Below are 20452 nucleotides of genomic sequence, written 5' to 3'. Positions count from 1 at the left end.
TGATGTGAAGCACGTCTGCATAGGGCAGGCTGCTGAGACTGGGGACCTTGTTAAGGCGGGGAGTAGACTTCTGCATCCTGATCTCTCTTTCACTCTGTCTCTTCTTATTTGAGATTAAGACACTGAAGCAAGCACACTATGGCGATGATCTACTTGATCACATGAATAGAGCGCACTGCAGGCTGACAGCATTGCTGAATGAAAAACACCTGTATGTGTTGCCACATTAAGCACTGTTCTCCGTTACCTACAGTATCGGCTGAGTTTGATTGGCAAATCTTAATAAGCTCATTTGCAAATAAAACTCTTGGGAGTTGTGGGGTGAGTGTTTGCAGGACTATAGGTCAATATGGCAATTAGGAGATTTCCTGTCTTCCCTTATTAGCCAAAGTCCTCCATATTTCATTCTCTGCTGCAGAAGTATTCCTTTAACAAATTACACCTAATTATACGAGTACTAAAGTCTAGTGTCGGGGGCTTTAGCACTTAAAAGAGAGGGGCAGGCGCAGGTGGGGCATCCAAAAAGGTGAACAAACAAGACAAGAGAGAGGTTGTGTATGCTGACTGCTGCACTACAAAAGCTCAGAGTTTAGGATTACAATTATTCTGAGAGAGATGAAAGACGATGATTGTGTTGAGATGGAAGGAGAAACGATGAACAATGAGGGGATTTCAGCAGACAAAGCATCTTAAAAGCTGCACAACTGAGGTTTCCTCTGATGTTAGTTGGGAACTGGAATGGGGACAACATTAGCTGGGGTCAGGGACTGGTCAGAGCAGTGCTGGGAAGATGCCAAGGCATGAAAGGAATATGAGGGTGACACAGATAAAGCAAAATGAATCTGATCTGAGAGGGTGTTTGGTGGACAGAGTTGTTAGAGGCCTGTAGGGACAGCAAATGACAGTGTAGTAGTGTATTTATAACAGCAGTGGAGGCAGGACTCGGAGCTAAAGGCAAGTTTGCAGAGATGCCACATGACGGGTTTTTGCTCTACTGGGTGGAAAAAAAAAAAAAGAGAAAGAAGGTGAAAGATAAATGACCGTGGAAGAAAAGCAGGGTATAGATGTGCAGAAAAGCTTTTGAAACATTTTGCCAAATGGACAAATGTTATGAAATGAAGATTAAAAAGGGGATGAAACATATCTGGCTCATGCCAAAGCATTGAACACAGATGGATAGCAGCACTAGAGCTGTAGCATAATAGTCCTAATGCCCTGAGTGTAAATTACCCTGATGGCACCCAGCCAGGCTATGAATCACGCCTGACTTGGAGGATACAAGTCTAGTGATGTTATGAGTGGGCTACTTGGACTTTCTGCCATCTCATAACGATAAAGAAGGGCTGAATATCAAAAGCGGGACACGGACATATAGTGAGTCACCAGTGGGGGTTAGTACGACGGACAAAAGAGCAGACAAGTCACTGCTAAATTTAGAGTTTTTCCAGTTAGCACATACGTATGCACACTGCAGCCACTGGTGGTAATCTACAGAATAAAAAAGCAGAAATGTGGATAGTCTGGATTTCTGAGGATGTTGCATGTTACCTGCTTAGGGGTCTTCCAGGGTGAATAGTGACCTGTAATGTTGAGAGAACAAAAAAACAACTTATGTTTTAGACGGAAAAAGATGAGATGTGAGGCTTATTTTTACCCAATGAAGCCAGGGTTTCCAGGGTATATCTTAGAGGATAATAAAATGAAGAAAACATCTGAATTAAATTTAAACCAAATGAAGACAATAATGGGACATGACAGCAGTGTTTGTAAGTGGTAGAAAGGACGAAGAAAAGGATGTCTAAAACATGATGAAAGCACAAAGCAAGCGATGGCAAATACATTTCTATGAGGCAGAAACCAACTGTGAATGTAAAGTGAGATTAAAATAAGACCTGAGAAAATTCACTGCTGCACACACAGAGTATTTGCTACTGATAAAACGTGATTTTTATTCTGATTTGGAGATATCAGGTAATAATGTTTGCCTTCTGTTAAATAGAAAGCGAGGCCAAACTTTATACTGATGCATTTTAAACCTGCGTTATTATATTTATAGCCACTTGGGGCAGCGGAAACAAGCTGTAAACAACACTGACAAATTATTACATTATTACACAAGTATTCCTAAAGGAAATTCAAATCTCCTCAGCTGCTAAATGCTTATCTATGAGCAGGTGCGATTATTAGAGAAATCAGCTGCATGTTTGCTGAACATTTTAGGCCATAAATCCAAATCAGCTGCATGAATAAAAAACATTAAAATGTAGTATTACAAATCCTGATCCTCACAAATACAGACACTCTGGTTTTACTAATGTGACATAGACAAACTGTTCTATATTATCATGTACTGCACACCAAATGCCACTAGAGGGCAGTCTACTGGTGACACAGGCTCCAGAGCTCAGTCAGCTGTGACAGGTAAAAAATATAAAAATGACTCACTGATAAATGTGCACCAGCCAACACTTGAACATGTGCACACTTAGCCTCAAGAGAAAAAGTCACGGATACAGATGTAATCCTACAAACTGAGTCTTCAGTGAGCTCGCTGACTTTCAGTGTTTCAATGTCTGTCACATGGACAGCTGTCAGCAAGTCATCCAACAATAATCAAGATAAAGGTGGGGGTCTTAGTGGAGATTCAATTCCTATGTGATTAAATAAAATCTTTAATTCAGATTAAGCTCAGATTGAGCATCAGAATGGGGAAGAAAGCTGATCTGAGTGACTTCCAATATGGATTAGCTATTGGTGCCAGACAATGTGATTTATTTTCCCACATGTGCATCTGCAGGGTTTACAGAAAATCCTCCAAAAAAAAAAAAAAGAGCAAATATCCACTGAGCGCCAGTTCTGAGTGAAAATGGCCTTCAGTGGTCAGAGGAGAATGAGCAGACTGCTTTGAGCTGTCAAATAAACACTCATTGCAACCAAGGTATGCAGAAGAGGATCTTTGAACGCAAATCTTAAAGCAGAGACGCTACAGCAGCAGAAGACCACAGCTAAGAACAGGAAACTTAGGATCCAATTCACACGGGCCCACTACAAACAACACAAAAACATGCATCCATCCTGCCTTGTGTTAACCATTCAAGCTGCTGCTAGTGGTGTAATGGTATAGGGGATATTTTCTTGGTACCCTTTGGGCACATCACAGCCTATCCCAGTACTGTTTCTGACCATGTCCCTCCCTTTATGACCGCAGTGTACCAGTCTTCTGATGGATGCTTCCAACAGGTTAAAATGCCGTGTCACAAAGCTGAAATCCTCTCAAACTGTTTCTTGAGCTGTACTCAAATGGTCTCCACAGTAACTGGATCTAACTCCTATAGAGTGTGGATGTGCATCTGACAAATCTGCAGCAGCTGTGCAATGCTGTCATGTCAGTATGAAGCAAAAATGTTTCCAGCATTTTGATGAATCGATGCCACTTCTGGCAGTTCTGAAGGGAAAAGTTGGCCCAACCCAATACTAGCAAGGTGTAGCCAATGAAGTAACTGGTGATTGTGGGCTACTGGTAGGGCTGCACGATTTTGCATAAAATGAGAATCATGATTTTTTTGCTTAGAATTGAGATCACGATTCTCTCACGATTTTCTTTTCCAGTATAAATATTTATTGCGCTTATTAACTGCACATCAACTTCGTAACAGTTGAGACTGAACATAAAAACAATAAATAAACATAAAAACAACAAATGTCTCGTTTTGTTGTTGCCGCAAAATGTTGTACTGCTTGAAATTCCGTCTCCACCGTTGCTCGACACTGCGTGTATAGAGCAGGTAGTGCAACAATAGAAAAATAGTTGCGGGACGGCACTGTGTAGCGTTTGTCTAGGGTGTTGATCATTTTCCTAAATCCCTCGTTTTGCACAGTGTTGATGGGAGCCCTATCTTTGGTCAGGTGATAAGTAATAGCCTCCGTAATTTCTTTGTGCCTGCGGGAGATCGACGGGTATAGGGAAGCGCTGTATAAGGTTCCCGTTATTGATGTTTGGGTGGTTGACCGGGACAGATTTTCTCCTGTCACTTTCTCATCATCCCTGACCTGCTCTCCGTTGTTTTGTCCCTGCTAATTTTAGCATCACACGGCACAGCTTCTGTATCACGTGGTATAAGGCTCCGCCCTTGTCATTTGTTGAGCAGGAAGAGTGAGCGCTTGTTTTCATGCAGATTACGTCCCGGATCAAAATACGGTACAATCGTCGTCTTTTTTTTTTTCTTTTTTTTTTTTTTTAAATCGTTGTCATTTGGAAATGAGATCGCACATAAGTATGAATTGAGATCGCGATTTTCTAACGATTAATCATGCAGCCCTAGCTACTGGGCTACTGTGTAACCAAACATTTAAACGGTGGTGTACATTAAATAATATGAATTGTTTTCAACTTAATAAATTAACAATTCTAAATTTTCTAAAGGCAACTAGTTGCTAATTTGTCTAACTACATAACCACCCAGCTACAATGATTTACCATAAAAGCCATCACATGTCCTATCCCCAGGTGATGTTTCACACCAGGAAGGTATGAAAAAAATTAACCTAGGTCTAAATCTGTTCATCTAAAGGTAACTAGGGGATCCAGAGGTAGTATAAAAGAACTGAACACTCAACATGAATCCATTGTTTCAGTTTTCACTTGAAATGAGGAAAGGCTGACCTCACTCAATACCTCTGATCAATCTTCAGCAAACATTTCATTAAAGCATTCAATATCAGCACTCAGCAGGACGGCAACTACACTAGGCAAAGAGACGTTTGTGAATATATCACTGATCTGTCAGTGCCTACAGCAATAAAACTCTGACTTTCACTTAAGTTCAGGGTGACCATAAAGTGGTTTTAGTTTGCAATGCAGTGCAGCAAGTTAAGAACATACTTTCTCCTTTCACTTCCCAATTCATCTTGCTTTGACCTTTAAAATGTTATTCCACACATTTCAGCTGCTTACAACGTTGTCCAAGCACAAGAACCAGAATTCTGAGTTGAGCGATGAAAGAAAATCATCAGTAAAAAAGTACAAGACATGCAGCAAGCATCAAACACTTGTATATATGCATTCATATACATGCAGACACAGAGTAATGAAGCACTTTTCTTTAGTGCAATTCACAGGAGCATATTAAGAAAAGGTGCATTCTCCATCTTCTTTATTCACTTTTTCTTTCTCTTGTCTTTCAAGTGCTGCCACAGTCTTCCCTCTGGGAAGCTTCAAGCACATGCAAATTGAGGGATCAAATTAAAGGGTGACTGCTCGAATTATGCGCCAGCCTTCCCAGTCTTGGCCTGGCCAGACTCCAATCGCACTGTAAAAACATTCGTCTCACTGAGCCACTAGTGGAATGGTGACAACATGGAAATTAACAAAGGCTACAAAGAGAACTCCAGCAATGTTTTTCAGAGCACTGGCTCTTCTCTGTCAAAACAAGCCAAATAACATTTTTAGAAACAAACCAGTTACAGGAGCTTATCTAAAACTCAATAACAATTTCACTTTCAATGCACATGGGAGCATTTTTATCAGCGCAAAAAAAGAAAGACTTTTGAAGTGTTATAACTTGAGGGGCAGAGAAGGATTTTTGCTTTTATTCCCAAAGAAGGTGAATCAATGAACAGCTTTCCAGAATACCTAGATTTGAGTCTTTGTGGAGGGTACAGTGAGCAAAAGAGGCAACAACAGAGCAGAACCTCCACATGGGTAAAAGAACCTGAGATAAGCCAGACCGACAGAAAGAGGGTGAACTACCTGGCATCACTGACGGAGGTGATCCACGGGTTAAAGACACTGTTAGCTCAGGCATACCAGACATTTATGCAGACGTAGGTGTCAAAGTGCCCCATGGCTAGAAGTTGAGAAGGGGTGAGCGGCTGAGAGAGAACACCAAGAGAGAGAGGGAGGGCAAAAGAAGCTGTCCGTGGTGCTGAAAGCTCTTAGCCCAAATGCTAATCAGATCTGTCAGCTCAGCTACAGAGAGCTACATGAACCCTGCAGCGTCCAACTTGCACTTAAGTTCTGAGCTAACTGGTGTCCTGTCCTACTGTATGCGTCAGCCTTTTCCAATATAAGTATAACAACAGCAATACACATCAGTAAAAGTGCACAGGTAATGACTGCGTCTGACTCCACTCCATCCATGGCACAGCTTCAGGTAATAGTGAAGGGCATTTGGTTGAAGTTGTGCCTCATTTTCAATTCCTGGTTTCTGGGCAAAACTCTAATTAAAGAGTTTGGAACTGGAAATGTTTCCAGAGATGCTGGAGCTGGCAGGGACTTCACAGAAAGCACTGGTTCTCAAAAGCGCCAAATTAAATCTTACATGTTGGCTTATTAAAACCTGCTGCTGTCAAAATTAGCTTCCAATGGGGAAAAAATGGGTGAATGTCATTAAAAAAAAAAAACAGCAAAAAATATCAGCGGTTGTGTTACTGTTTGTTCAGAACATAGACTGTATTTAAAGTTCTGTATTGAGAGTTCTTAAGTGCCTAAAACCTGCATTATATGTAGTGACCATTAGGGGGCTCCTTGGGTTACCAAAAGTAGTCTAATTAAATAAAAAAAACTGACAGAAAACAACCCTATTTCTTCCTTGATTTCAGCTTGAGTAAATGTTTAATTTTTATGAATGTGATGGGTCTTCGGTTTCTCAGTTCATTCAGCCGTAGCCATGCAAGCCTAGAGACCAGCTATCTGGCAACCACTGATTGCAATGCACATTCCCCAACTGGTTGCTGAGTTGTTGCTGGATGTTGTTATGAAATTTGTTCCTAAAACGTGAATGAATCAGGCCTTGAGACTGGTCAGTGATCCCCTGGCAACTGCTGGTCGCTAGGGAAAAATGATTGGTGAATGGTTTTTAAAGGTTTTGGGCAGTCGCTATTAACACTAACTATGGGTGACTGATGAAATCTGCTGGTACCCAGTAAAAGGGCAAGGGTTTTTTTGGTGAAGCACTGTCTTTCCAACTGATTTTACCCAGCCAACAACTTCCAGCTACCCCTTGCCAAACGGTCCTGAATTGCACATATTTCCCTAGTGACCTAGAGCTTGCCAAGAGGCTGCCAACTGGTCTCTTGGCCAGTGTGATTGAAGCCTTACTTCTGGGGAGAGGTCTCAAAATAGAAGAATTGCTGTAGGATATCCACAGATGTGTAAGGAGACAAAACAGGGTGGTTGCCAATAAAATCACCTCTTACAGCTCATTAAACTGTGACCGGTGTGAGACTCGCAGCACCACCTGTGAGATTTGAGTTGCAGGTCTTCCCTGACCCAACATGCTCAAAAAGACGAGCTGTAAACATTAGCCAAGCTATTATCCATCGTAATAAAACTGTCATAATGCTGCTGAAATGATGATCTACCTCTTAACATATAGCAATTTGGCTCGCTTCTTTAGCCCACTGGAGGCTGGCCACACTTTCTAATTGAGCTGGCTGTTTTTTGTGCCCCACAGCAGAGTAACAGAAAGTGGGAGAGAGAGAGATGAGAGGAACTGACTGATATCTGTCACCAAACAACTGTCATGCTTCAGTCTCTGACACGTTCTCCAAATATTTGCCAGTTCAGGGCCAGGCACACAGCTCATCCCTTTAACTGAAATGGCAATCTGATGCGGAGGACTGAACGAGCACCACAAGCTTAAGTTTAAATAGTGTGTATATGTGTGCATATGTTTGGATTTGATTTTTTAATGGCCACTCTTTAATCCTGCAGACAGATCTACCACCTTGTGACAAAAAACACACACATATGCACAAAACACACACACACACACACACACACACACACACACACACACACACACACACACACACACACACTTAAAGTCAACTGGAAGTGAGATTGACAGCTTTTATGCTTTCATAACACCCACATATTTCACAAACTCCCACAACCACAATCCGACAATACTGTTATGGCTTTTTTTATGATGGTGTTACTATGACAACACACTTCTAATGTCCAGCATCAAAGATCAAGAATGGCTAGTGAGGCGAGGAAGGTTCAATTACAGGTTCCCCTCACACACTTAGACAGTGCATCCTGTTTGTGTCAGTTCCACAGCTGTATGTACAAACTAGAAAGAAGTAAAGTAACTCACTGAAGTAGAAACAAGAAGAAGCACAGGAAAAATGCGACTTCACAGGAAAAATTAAAAACAAAGAGAGTTAGTATGATCAACTCTTTGTTCAGCAAGCCTTGCCTTGCTCAGCTTGGTGTTGTCATGGACACAGAACCGAACATTTACTACTGTAATGCAAAGTGCACATGACTTCTCAGCTTTGGAAAGTCATTGTCGCACAGAGAAATAGAGTAGTTTTACTCACAGAGAAGGTGGCAATTCCTGCAATCTTGACAATGTGTATTTAAATGACGAGGGTCAGAAATGATAAGATCTGCTGTCAGTACAGTTTAAATAGTAAATGGTGAGTGGACTGGTGCTTAAATTTACAAACGGACCACTTTTTAAAATACATGTTCATCCATTCATGATAAGAATTAATACAATTTTTTATTCACGCTATCAGATGCACACTTACACTCCGATCGCTGCATCTTGGGATATTTAGGATGCAATTTCTTGTATTTTGCCCTTTAACTTGGGCTCCACCTGATTAGCTAGATTCCTAGTGCAAGATAGTAAATACCTTTGTATCCATCCTGCTACTATTGTCTTCAAGTTTAAAGTTGGTCATACACAATGAACTATAGTAGACCCCTTTTGTTTCATTGAAACAGCTCTGATCCGTGGGACATGGACCTCTGCGGTCTCCTATATTTCTAAGATGATACTTAGATACTACCTCTGGGCTGTGGGGTAGACCCTCTGTGATTCAAGCTTGTTCCTGCTGTTTTCCCAGGTGCACCAACAGTTTGGGATCTGTGGAGGCCTGCGCTCCTAAAGCGCGATCCATGATCAGTTTTTGCAGCATGGCAGGCTGTTTAACTTTTGTTTGTTTAAGTTTTGTCATAAAAGCGACCAATCATAACAAAGTATTTTCTTTTAAAGTTCAGTTAAATCTGTTGTTTTAGTGGTTTTTCTTCTTTTTTAAACTCAAGCTTTATTTCCATGACTCCCAAAGAACTCGTTGTTGAAATCCCGACAATAGAAGCACGCTGCCTGTTGACCAAATGAGGACATTTATGATCAAACCTTCCAGTCAATTAAGCCTCATCACCTTGAAAAAGCCAACACTCATAATATAGTTATGATATTTATCCATCCCTTAAATTTCAGTTTGACTCCTGAGCCATTTTTGCCCAACAAATGGCCACTCTGTCGCTCATCACCAGTAATTATTGTGCCTGTGTGTATGGGTGGCACGTGTATGTGTGTCAATGCCAGACAGGCTCATTAGTGGCGATCTAGACCATTAACAGTCTGTGTCCTCGTTGCAACACCAGCAGAGATGCAGGGCTGTAATTAGCTGCCGAGACTATCATCTCTTTCACATGTACGCTCGACCATTTAGCTTCCACTAACATGCCACATTCTCCCTCACTGCTGCCCGCCCACGCACTCGCACAAACGCCGAGCCACATGGTTTGATTCACACAGTTTGTGCGCACACCTACACAACAGCCAGGCACACACTTTCCTCATCTTATCCGCACAGATCCCCAGGCAAATTTTGCACGCAAGCCCCCGCACACTTACATAAACTCCCCTTGCTAGTAGTACCATGAGTAAACTGTACATTATGCCTGGTTTGACATTTCGCCTCATGTGACCACCAGCTGCTTTAGAAACCGTGCAGACCTCAGGTGAAGGTCTGCTCTCTAGAAAAGGAAAAGAAGAAAAGAACAAGGGTTTGATTCAGTGAGCCTCCTCTAGCCTCCCAGGGAATCAGTGTGTAACTAGACAGTGATTCATTGGCTGTGTGTGTTCAAGATGGAATAGTTGGAAACAAAAGAGAGAAAGAGAAGGGGAGGAAAGAGCAAGAGAGCGATGAGTTCGGCTCTCTGCCAGTAAGCCACAGTCTGTCTGCCATGTTCACACTTGCAGCTCTGTCCCCACCGGTTCCAAAGCTGAGGCGGTGCCCGCCAGGGATCAATATCCATTCCTATCGGCACAGGGAGGGAGCCAGGGGGTATTGTGCATGAAGGGCGAAATGCTGAGATTATATCAAGTAGAAAATGCGATGGGAGCCTTATTGCCATCAAACTTAGACCACTGAACTCTATATTGTGCTTTGAATCCCTTTCCTGTCTGTGGGAGGAGTAGAGTCACTGACCTCGGTTGCCTCTTAAACAAATCAAGCGCTCCTATTTGGCTTTTAATGGGATGGAGTGATTACCCAGTGACTGCACGAGCGTGTTTGAATAAATTCTGCTTTAATATCACGCATATTCAACCGTGTACCTAGAAATGATTTTGTTTTGCACACAACTGCAATGAGGCTGATTTTTTTTTAAAACACAAGACCAACATGAAACAATTGATTCAATAGAAGTGGATAGAATCGGTTTTCTGCTGTAGCTTTGATGTGAAGCTGGCAGGCTCCTTCATGATATGAGGATACATTTTTATAAAGGGCCAAAACATTTGCACACTCTACCATCATTTCTAGTGCTATCGTTGTCTCGTTTAAATAACTGAAGGGCTAATGTTAGCCTCTCACTGTAAAATTAAAGAGATCTTTTTTATGGTGAACAAATGTAGCCTAATGCGTTTCAGATGGTTGACTGTGTGTGCACCTTTTGGCATTTATCTTTTTTTTTTTTTTTTTACCTCCCACGTGTAGGATTTTTAAAATTTTTTTATCAACTCACAGTTGGCTTTCAGCAAATCTAGAAAGATGGGTAAACATTAACATCATTAGAAATTATTTGATCTCTTATCAAAATTCACCAGAGACCCCAGTCTTCCTCTCTCTGTGTTGCTGTGTGTGAATTCAAGCACTGGATGAACAGATTATTTTTTTGTGCTTGGGTGGAGACAATTTCAGCTCGTATTCGTGCAGCTTATCCAGCTTGTTCTTCTCCAAGTGAATGTGCAATTAAATTTTGCCCCGTTTTTTAAAAAAATAATATTTATTTATTTTAAGGCCACAGCAGTCAAAGCAATTGTTCCCTGCCCTGAAACAAAGTGGTAGTTCCATCATCAAAACTAAAAATTGAAAGCCATCCAACTTGTTGTTAAATGTTGTATTTGTTAGTTAAGATTGGTGCTATCTAATCTTTCCATAAAAGATAAAACCTTTTAACTGAGATATACAATTTTGCTGTTCCCTTATGTGAGAAGTAAGATCGCAGTCACCCAGGCCTGACGGAAACAGGAAACAGACCCTTTGCAGCTAAATCCAACATGTTTCAGAATGCGCAACTTTTACCTTGAATCTCTCAATCTCTGCTTTACATCATACTGCTCAGTTTCACATCCACCTAGTAGTAGTTGGGGAGTGTTGGCATCGCCCAATGATCTACAGGCTTGTGTGACTGAAGCCTAATATAAACACTGTTGATCATGCTCCTGAAAGGACTCCTCACCTGATGTGCCACCTTCAACCTGAACACTGTGGACTACACTGAGGTGTGGTGCACATGGATTATTTCAGTTTTATGGACAGAAACTTTGGTAATTCTTGATCAAATCTTGTTTCTGTCAGTGAAAATTGTGTGTCAAAAAATGGAGCTGTGCGATATGATGAAATATATTGGATGACAAAATTAAAATGCCTATTGTTTCATATTATACGCTATCGCTTGTTTCGTGCCCCAAACATGACAAACCTCTTCTACCATCTACCCAAGAATCACGTGAAAGAGTGTGGAGAGAGTTTACGGATGAGAAGAATAGAAATCACAATTACTTATTTGCAGAAATTGGCAACATTGTAGTCAGTTGCTACTCTGCAGTTCAGTGCATCCTTTTCCTTAACAGGAACAAACATGTAACACTGTGAACAAGCTTGATAAGCAAAGTATTCCTTTCACAACCCCAGAGGATCAGACATCGTAGTCAGAAATGGTAATGATTTAAGCATGGAAGGAGAAGCTGCAGCCATGTCTTGCTCTGCGTTTGATCTCACAATCCTGTCTCTTTCCCTCAAACCTACGCAGCTCCTATATCCTAAATATGGGATTCGATAGGAAAAAAATTCAACTTCTTTATTCAGACTTTATTCAGTCGAAAGAGAAATGAAGGCCCATGTTAAAGTCCCATTTCAACCACAGGTATATTCACCATAGAACCTTTGGAGGGACACAAAAGAAATGATCCCCTTGTAATCCCTGAAGATGGGATGATCACCCAGAACAACTGTTTTAATGTGCAGTGACCAACTATCCAGCAAAATGCCCCCTGGAGCACAACAGAGCCACTGCCCACTCTTTATAGGTGGTGGTGGTGGGGGTGTGTGTCAAAGGTTTAAGCATTTTCAAATTTTTCACCATCTATAGGTTTCTACTTTAACCCCATTTCTCATGTTAATTTCTACCAACAAAGACTTCTAACAAAACTGAAAATAGTTTATTGTGATCATTTACTCTCAGAAGAGTGTGTACTTTGATCTTAACAAGCTTAAAGTCTGGCAGAATTTTCCTGCTTAAATCCCAAAAATACTCTCAGGAGATGCACGATGTCTAAAAACTCCACCCCACTGGTACATTTTCTTAACTTTACTCACTTTGACACAAATTTGTGCCATATGTAGTTGTGCTGCAGTAACAGCAAGCTGGGTGGCCCTGACATTTGTTCCACCTTTCGCATTTGCAACTTGTCATGTCACAGGCAATCAATGCCATCGGATGCGACACTACGCCCTGATGTATTGCAGTTTACTGGCGCTAACATAACACAACCAGATTTCAGATTTTTTTTTGTGATGCTGTTTTTTGTAGATTTTTTGGATTACAAACCCCTTCCCCCCCAAAAACCCAAAACATTATCTTCCCATGATAATACCTCATGTCATCCCTCTATTCCCCCCCCCTGTTTGCTGGCTCCCTGCTCACTAGCAGAGACATGGGCAGCCTAATAAAGAAATAAATGGGAATAAATCTATTCAGTGGCCGCTGCTGACCTTTGCGCGTGAGTCTCAGTGGTGTCTGTGGCACCCAGGCGGTTGGCATTATGATTGGTATGCGACATTACACTACACAAAGAGGCAAAACACGGAACTACAAATTGGTTGCACACAAAAAGAAACAGCAGTGTCAGTTTTCCAAACGAGTTGGCTCAGATTCCAGCTCGCTCTGCAAATGAGAGCGTGCTAAAGTTCATGCATCATCACTTAGAGGATGCCAAGATAAATCAAGGACAGGTAAACGCAAAGAGAGGAGTCATTTAACAACATTTAACAATAAGGTTCCAGAGACAGATCCTATCTGCTTGGTTGATGAAGAGCCACTGTTGCCGTTTCTAGATTTAATTAAACTCTCTAACGTTTTAATCTTCAACGTCGGTGCTTCGGCTGAGTCATCGCTGACAGATGCACCGCCGCCACAATTCAATAAGAAGGCAATCTCAGTTTGTAGGCAGATCACAGGAAGCTTACACACAACTTATGCTCTGTCATTTGAGTCATATGTATATTTCCCAAAGACAAGACAGCAACTCTCTCATAGACATTGCCATTAAAAGACAGCAATATAAAGGTTTCTGGCCTTCTAGAAGAATACGGACGTTTGTACACACTTAACACTCAATGTCCTCCATCAGTCCGCACACACACTCAGCTACACGTAGATTCGGCAAATAACAGCCCTGTGTGTGACTCATGACAAAGTGCAGTGCATAATTATGATTGTCAGAGAGTGTGAGAGGGCCTCCCATTCTGAAAAACACAGAGTTGAAAGCACTTCAGAGCCATTTACCAGTGTTTCAAGGAAAAACTGTGCCAGTTTTGACATGCTTTGATTTGCGGGCTTTTATTTGGATCTTGTAGAAAAGGTAAAATTCACTATACATGTGAAAATGAAAAAAAGAAAAGAAAAAGAAAATCAGAAAGTGGGCTTGAAAATAACACAGAAAAAGCTTACGCTTTCAGACGCAATCAGACTATACTAGGGGACCCCTAGTATAGCTGGAGTGGAATCTGCTGTCAATGAGGAGCAAGGAACAGCGAACAGTAAAGCGGACTTAGCAGGACATCTGAGAGCAGCTGAAGATCAGTAAGTCATTGCTGTGCACTGAGGGACTGTAGCACAGATTTCTGCTGTCACTGGACTAAACCGCACATGCAAACACACCAGCAAAAGACGACAGAAATGAACAAGCAGACAGGAAGAAGGACAGAGATTCAAGCTCTTCTCCAAAGCCAGCAACACTACCTTTAACACCTTCTCACCTGTTCCACCTCTCTGAACCAAGAGGCAGGTCTCAGCTCCCACAGGGCACTCCTTGAGCAGCTCCACCACCTGTGTGTGACCGAATCCCTGCACGGGCTGCTTGTTAATCTCCACAATTAAGTCGCCCTCGCACAGGCCCGGGCAGCCCTGAGGCTCCAGGACTTGTTTAACACGCTGACCTGTGGCGCTGTCTGCAATCGTGAAGCCAAACCCATCCACGCCCTTCACCATGGTCAGGGTTAGTAGCTCTCCCTGGGTCGCGCCCGATGATGCCATAGAGACGCTGTCTGGTGGCGTAGTACCCGTGGTGGGAGGAAGCGAGCCATCTAAGTGGGTGTCCGCTGGGTGACCAGTGAGCAGCTGCTGCTGGGCGCTGACCGGGTCCTGACTGGGGTCTGTAACAAAGCGTGCCGTGCGGGTGAGATAATCTAGGTAGTTATCGTAGCCCGTCCTGCCGTTCACCATAATGGGCCGCTGCTCCATGATGCCCAGTGGGGAGATGATGGTGGTGGTGTTGTTGTTGGTGTTGGCAGCTTCCTCTGGCTCATACGGCAAAGGATAACCGCGACATAATACGAGAGTCACGCTTTGGCCAATAGGTACAGACTGGAAGAGTTTCACCACATCAGCATGGGTGGTACCCAGGACGCACACATCGTTGATGTAGACAATAACATCACCTGCAGAGAAAAAGCATGGACAAAAATATAGTGGTTAGGCATAATGGAGCTGGAACATTAGAAATAATGGGCACAGATGTGGGTGGCTAAAGGCGATTAATCTCAAGAATTGTAATAAACAGAAGCCACGTTCAGGCTCTTTTAAATTTTATATTGTACTTTAATGGCACATCAAATTACAATTAAAACAAAATGACCCTGAACTGAACAAAATTGCCATAAATCTAATTGGGCAAAGTTAAAGAGTGGCTTCAAAGTATTAAGTGCTTTTCTTAAAAAAAAAAGAAAGAAAAAGAAATCACAAAGAAAAAATATTAAATATTAAAATTCAAATTTAAAAATACAGCTCTTCATCATAACCTTGGTCAATGGAATTTCAGTTAAAACCACTTCATTTAAAAGAAGACTTATTCAGTCTGCAGAAATTTGACAGCAGTGTTCTGGGTCCTAGTTGTCTCACTGCAGAGCAATAAAAGACCCCCAGCACAGAACAGGCGTCAGTGACATCAAACGTGATGTACTGATTATGACATAACAGAAACAGCAGGAAAAAGCAGGTGTTGGGGTGGAGGTAGTTTGCAGGGGTACCAGCAACTGTATATGGGCTAATGGCTCAGTCACACCAGAGTAAAGAAAGGATGCAATCTCTTTTCAAATAGGATAAATTGGTGGCTGCCTGCTGATTGCACTGGATTTTTTTCACATTTGGCAAGCAGTTGTGGCAAACAGCTGAGCAACTGCCTTCAGTTGCAATGTGATGGCAATTGAAGGCAACCTATTTCCATACAATTGCACTCCAACTCAGGCTGACAGCAACCACTCTCAGAAAGACTGGCAAAAGTTTGCAAATAACAAGTGTCTAATTTATAAATGCAGATCAATCCGAGTGTAGACTACATCAATGAGCCCAGTTCATCTGTGTCTCTTTGGTAGAGGGCACTCGACTGGCTGCCAACTGTTTGCATTCTGGTAATATTTCTGTAAAAGCATTGTTGCTAAGCGCCTGTGTCATTTCGCAGGTAATTCGCAGTCCTGCAACAACTACCCTTGGCGAAGTAACTTTTGTTTCAAATCAGGCTTTGTGCGGACTTTGAATGCAATCAGTTAATGTCATTTTCTGGTTAACCTCTGTAGATGTAGATGGCAACAGATTTGTGATATTTGCCCATCTATCACAGTTACTCACTGCATTATTGCAAACAAATTGCATGTAATTGCCAATTTGAACCCATTCAATCACAAACTGATAACAGAGAGACTCGTATCTTATTTTCATTTTTATCACCACCTCCATGCACCAAAGTTGCCCTGAGGATGTCAGCTGAGTGTGAGTGGTTGTAGAACTGGTGCCCATCTTTAAAGCAACCAAAGGCAACAAGACTGCAAGTTCATTGCATACGATCATAATAACTTTCATCACGCCACAGTCTCCAATCACTGCTTCCTCTCATTCAATGGCAGCATAAGCAGTTTAAAATAGATTTATCAATATCATGTGCAGAAGAGTATCAGCAGACCCATCAGCTGATGGACCCTGGCTGGTACTGAATTCAGCTGATTGTAGCCAATGTACAGGGACTATAGACTGTCCTAACAATGCTAACAATCTGTCACACTTCTACAAAGGCAGTGGTGATTTAAGAGAACAGAAACAGCTTACCATAGTGGAGAAAATCACTATAAGCAGGAAAAATGACAGCTATAATAGTGAAATATTGTGGGATAATAATATACATATGGGAAAAGCAATCATCACGGAAGGGCTTGAGCCTATCCCAGCTGTAAAAAAGAGAAAGGAAGGCTACACCCTGGATGGACAGGTAACCAGACAATTTACTCCTAGAGCCAGTTTAGCATTACCTGATATCCTTTACTGTGAGAGGAAGTTTAGAATCAAGCAGGCACACTCTACACAGACCCCACCACGGTGTCACTCCAGAAATCATTATGTAGAATATCAAATATGCGGAAGAGCAGCTGGCCTGGATTTAATATCAAGACTTCATCTCTCTACAGCTATTCACATTCTCAGCTGTACGCTACATCTGCGCTGTCTCTCCTCAGATGGCTTGCAGCTATAAACCATTTCTACAGATAAACATTACCACCGATAATGTCTCAGCTGCCTTTTAAGTATAAAATAGTGCATATGACAAGTGGCTAAAATGTTTGTCTTTTATGGTCCCAAGTGGTTTTATTTGCTTGCTGCAGTGTACTGCACTGTAGATAAAAACCAAGCCAACAATTAAATGTTCCCACACAAAAGCTCTTAACATCCAGGCTTATCTTTTTCTCAACCAGATTACTAAATATAGTGTTTTCTGCTCCACTGTGGAGGAACCATGCAGCTTTTTCAAAACTCTGGGCAAGTGGGACTAAGAAGCACAATCCACATTAAAATCTGACAAACAGCATTACCTGGGTTGATAATGAAAACAATTACATTCTAATTGCAGGCATAATTGTCACGCTCTTTGGAGAGAGGGCAGGGTGACACTGTCAGTGTGCATTGTAAAGAGAAGGCGTTAAAAAACAGCGATCTTTTGTGATTAATAAGCAAAGCATGTGCTTTAGTGATTGGCTCTCACCTTGCTAACCACCCTGCCCAATTCTCATAAAACGTGAACAGCACTAATAGATGGTTCAATTACACTTTTATTTATTTATTTTTACAAAAACAAGGCAATTTTTTTATTGATTTTCTGGATTGGCTGTGGAACTGCAACCGAGCAGCTAACCCCTCTGAGTGACAGCACACGTGGAAGTTAAAATATCACCGAAACGCTGTCTATCTTTGTAAACTGTGTCTCAAAAGCTTTTCGAGTTTAAACGCTCTGCTGGTATTGACAGAGCCAGCTCACACCTCTGGGCAATGTGACGTGAGGGACTTTTTAATTAATCTGGGTAAACGTAGCCGACATTTGCCTTGAGCATCAGTGTCAGAATCAATAGTTGAGCACACTGGCAGAAAACAAATGATGGTGCTGTGACCTCATGGCGCCCTCAAACCGCACATGTATCTCATTCTTTATAACCAGAGATGAAACGCAGATAAACCATCAACAGACACAGGCGGGTAGGAACTGTGATATAATCACATGTTTTACCAGGAATCTTTATTCCTAAAAGATGGATTTCAACTTCACACATGTGTGCCAAATTCTACCGCCTTCCCTATCTCCATATAGAAGTGACATTAATTTTGTTTATTACAAATTGCATAAGAGCGACTCATCAACTCCTCCAATAGTTCCCCTGTTACTCTGAATCTGTGTCCCCAAACCATTTTGGCTCATTATACTTTAAAATGATGAAAAACACTCAATGATTCTCAAAAACGGAGAGTGCACACTCTCATATACTCAGAAAAACAGTTACGCAAAGCACAGGTGAGCACTAATCATAGGTCGATACGGCTGGCATGATAACAAAGCAAAAATAGCTCTACAAATAATTTTTACCTGCTTTATTTGATCTACTCATCAACTACTTGTGGCTTCACGGAGTAGCGGTTAGCATAGTTTGACACTGAGTGGGGAAACAGACACAGCCTGTGTACTCCTACTGCCCATCCCAGGCCCGGATAATTAGGAGGGATGTATCAGAAGGGCATGTGGGGTAAAATCTATGCCAAATCAAATATGTATATCCACCCACTGTGGTGACCCCTTGGGAAATAACGGAAAAACCAAAAGTACCGCATGTATTTTTTCTACTACTGAAGCAAAAGCCCATGCTACACCTTGATTGGCCTGTTTGTGTTTTTATAAGGTGATAAAGTGTTGCACGTGCATAAGTAAAAAAAGAAAAAAAGAAAAGAAAAAAAAGGTCATTTTAGCTCATAGCTAGGTGGTTGCTAGGCAACATGATAATGTTACCATACATTCTGTACAAATAAGCTTTTGTGAATATAAATCAAATGTTACTGTTGAGAAATTAAAACCTCAGTTTGCATCCATAAGGTGTTGTCGGTACATAAATGAATAATTTTTAAAAAATTGTCATTTTAGCTCATTGCTTGGTGGTTGCCAGGTAACATGATTACATTATAATATCTGATATAGATAAGAGCCTTTAGCGGCTTAAGATATGTGCCATGTTTTGCACACACACAGACAAACAGAAAACTGGTATATTGTTGGTATAAAGATATAAATTATGTTTATGTACTGTTTATGAGACAAAAAAAGCCAAGATGCAAAGCTTCAGTTTTAAAATAAGCTAACAAAAACAAAAACAGCTAGCTACTGTATTGAAATAAGTACAACTTTGCAAAAGGAAATGTGAAATGAGAAGCAGTTGCACTGTGTAAATCCGTCTGAAACCAATGAACCTTTGAAACCAAATATTCTGTCACAACTTAACCTCCGTATATTTAATTTGAATTATTATTCGGTAAATGTTATTACTGAATAGCTATATCCCAGAAGAGGAATGTCCATTCAGTAAAAATGAAAGACAAGAACATTTATTTACTTAACATTTTTAGGGCGCAAAACTCATTTTTGTTCTTTTTTGCTATTTAATTAAACACATCAAGAGCCTACTGTCATTTTACTAAAAGAGCAATTTTCCATCACCATGAGCAGAACAAATTAAATCCATGGGAAAAGTGTCAAAATATCAGCAGATAAAACAAATTATTCACGGGGATCCAAAGAAAATGATGTATTTTTGCCATTTCGGTGAAACAAGGACAAATAAACAAACATGGCCACGAGCACGAGAGTGGAAAAAATTGAATCATCAAGAATGAGAGCTCAGACAGCAGCCCACACTAATTAAAACTGCCCTCGTTCTCTCGGTCCATTACAAAAGCTCCTGCAGGTCCCTTAAACAGTCCACATCACATTGACCTTATCTGTACACACCACGCTCAGTGGGACCAAGGCCCACGCTCCCACCTGCTTCATCTTCATTGTCCCATCCTTGCACATTCGTTATGACATATTCATCTCCATCTAATGGTGTGCTCAAGAGTCTGTCAACATAACGAGAGTTCTCTGTGGCCCTGCTGAGAAGATGAGGCCACGATAACAGAGCAGTTAAGACTCTCAGCAGGGTGGGCCGTGGTACCGACTGTGGTCGTCTGAGTGTCTGTGTGTGTCAGGCTAAATGTTAAAAACAAACAAAAAAAAGATGAAACAAATAAAAAGAAATCAAACATCTTATGGAGGTAGTGTACTTTCCCTTTTTTCTTACTTTTCGTGCATTGAAATTAATTGTAAACAGATATAACACAAAATCAGGATGAAACTGCAAGAGAGAAATATTATTTCTTGACATGAGAAAAGCCTAACTGTAAGCTTAAAGTTATAATTTTTGTACTGTGTAAGGTGACACGTGATTCTAAGCGCACTATGGCCATTTTGACTGAATGCCTTTAATGATAATAAAGGTACAAATGGTTAACTGCTCATTAATTCACATATCTAATCAACCAATCACAATGCAACAACTCAAGAACAGGGCATTTAGT

The 20452-nt window shown here is 41.3% G+C and overlaps 1 protein-coding gene across 8 annotated transcripts in view; it reads right to left on the bottom strand.

Moving 5' to 3' along the window:
* The window catches only part of magi2a (membrane associated guanylate kinase, WW and PDZ domain containing 2a), a 266517-nt gene that overhangs the window by 25244 nt on the left and 220821 nt on the right, over positions 1 to 20452 (bottom strand). For 7 of the 8 annotated variants that reach the window (XM_026146239.1, XM_026146241.1, XM_026146240.1 and 4 more), the window contains 2 exons: positions 14293 to 14973; positions 1549 to 1580 (listed from right to left, as the gene is read on the bottom strand). In XM_026146239.1, the coding sequence (XP_026002024.1) occupies positions 1549 to 1580; positions 14293 to 14973 (713 nt within the window). The remainder of the gene's footprint in view (positions 1 to 1548; positions 1581 to 14292; positions 14974 to 20452) is intronic. The other variant, XM_026146237.1, reaches the window with a different exon arrangement.

This window comes from Astatotilapia calliptera, chromosome 17 (assembly GCF_900246225.1).
Source record: "Astatotilapia calliptera chromosome 17, fAstCal1.2, whole genome shotgun sequence".
NCBI classification, from domain to species: domain Eukaryota; kingdom Metazoa; phylum Chordata; class Actinopteri; order Cichliformes; family Cichlidae; genus Astatotilapia; species Astatotilapia calliptera.
The sequence above is the reverse complement of the archived record's forward strand: the minus strand, read 5'-3'. Positions and strand labels throughout refer to the sequence as shown.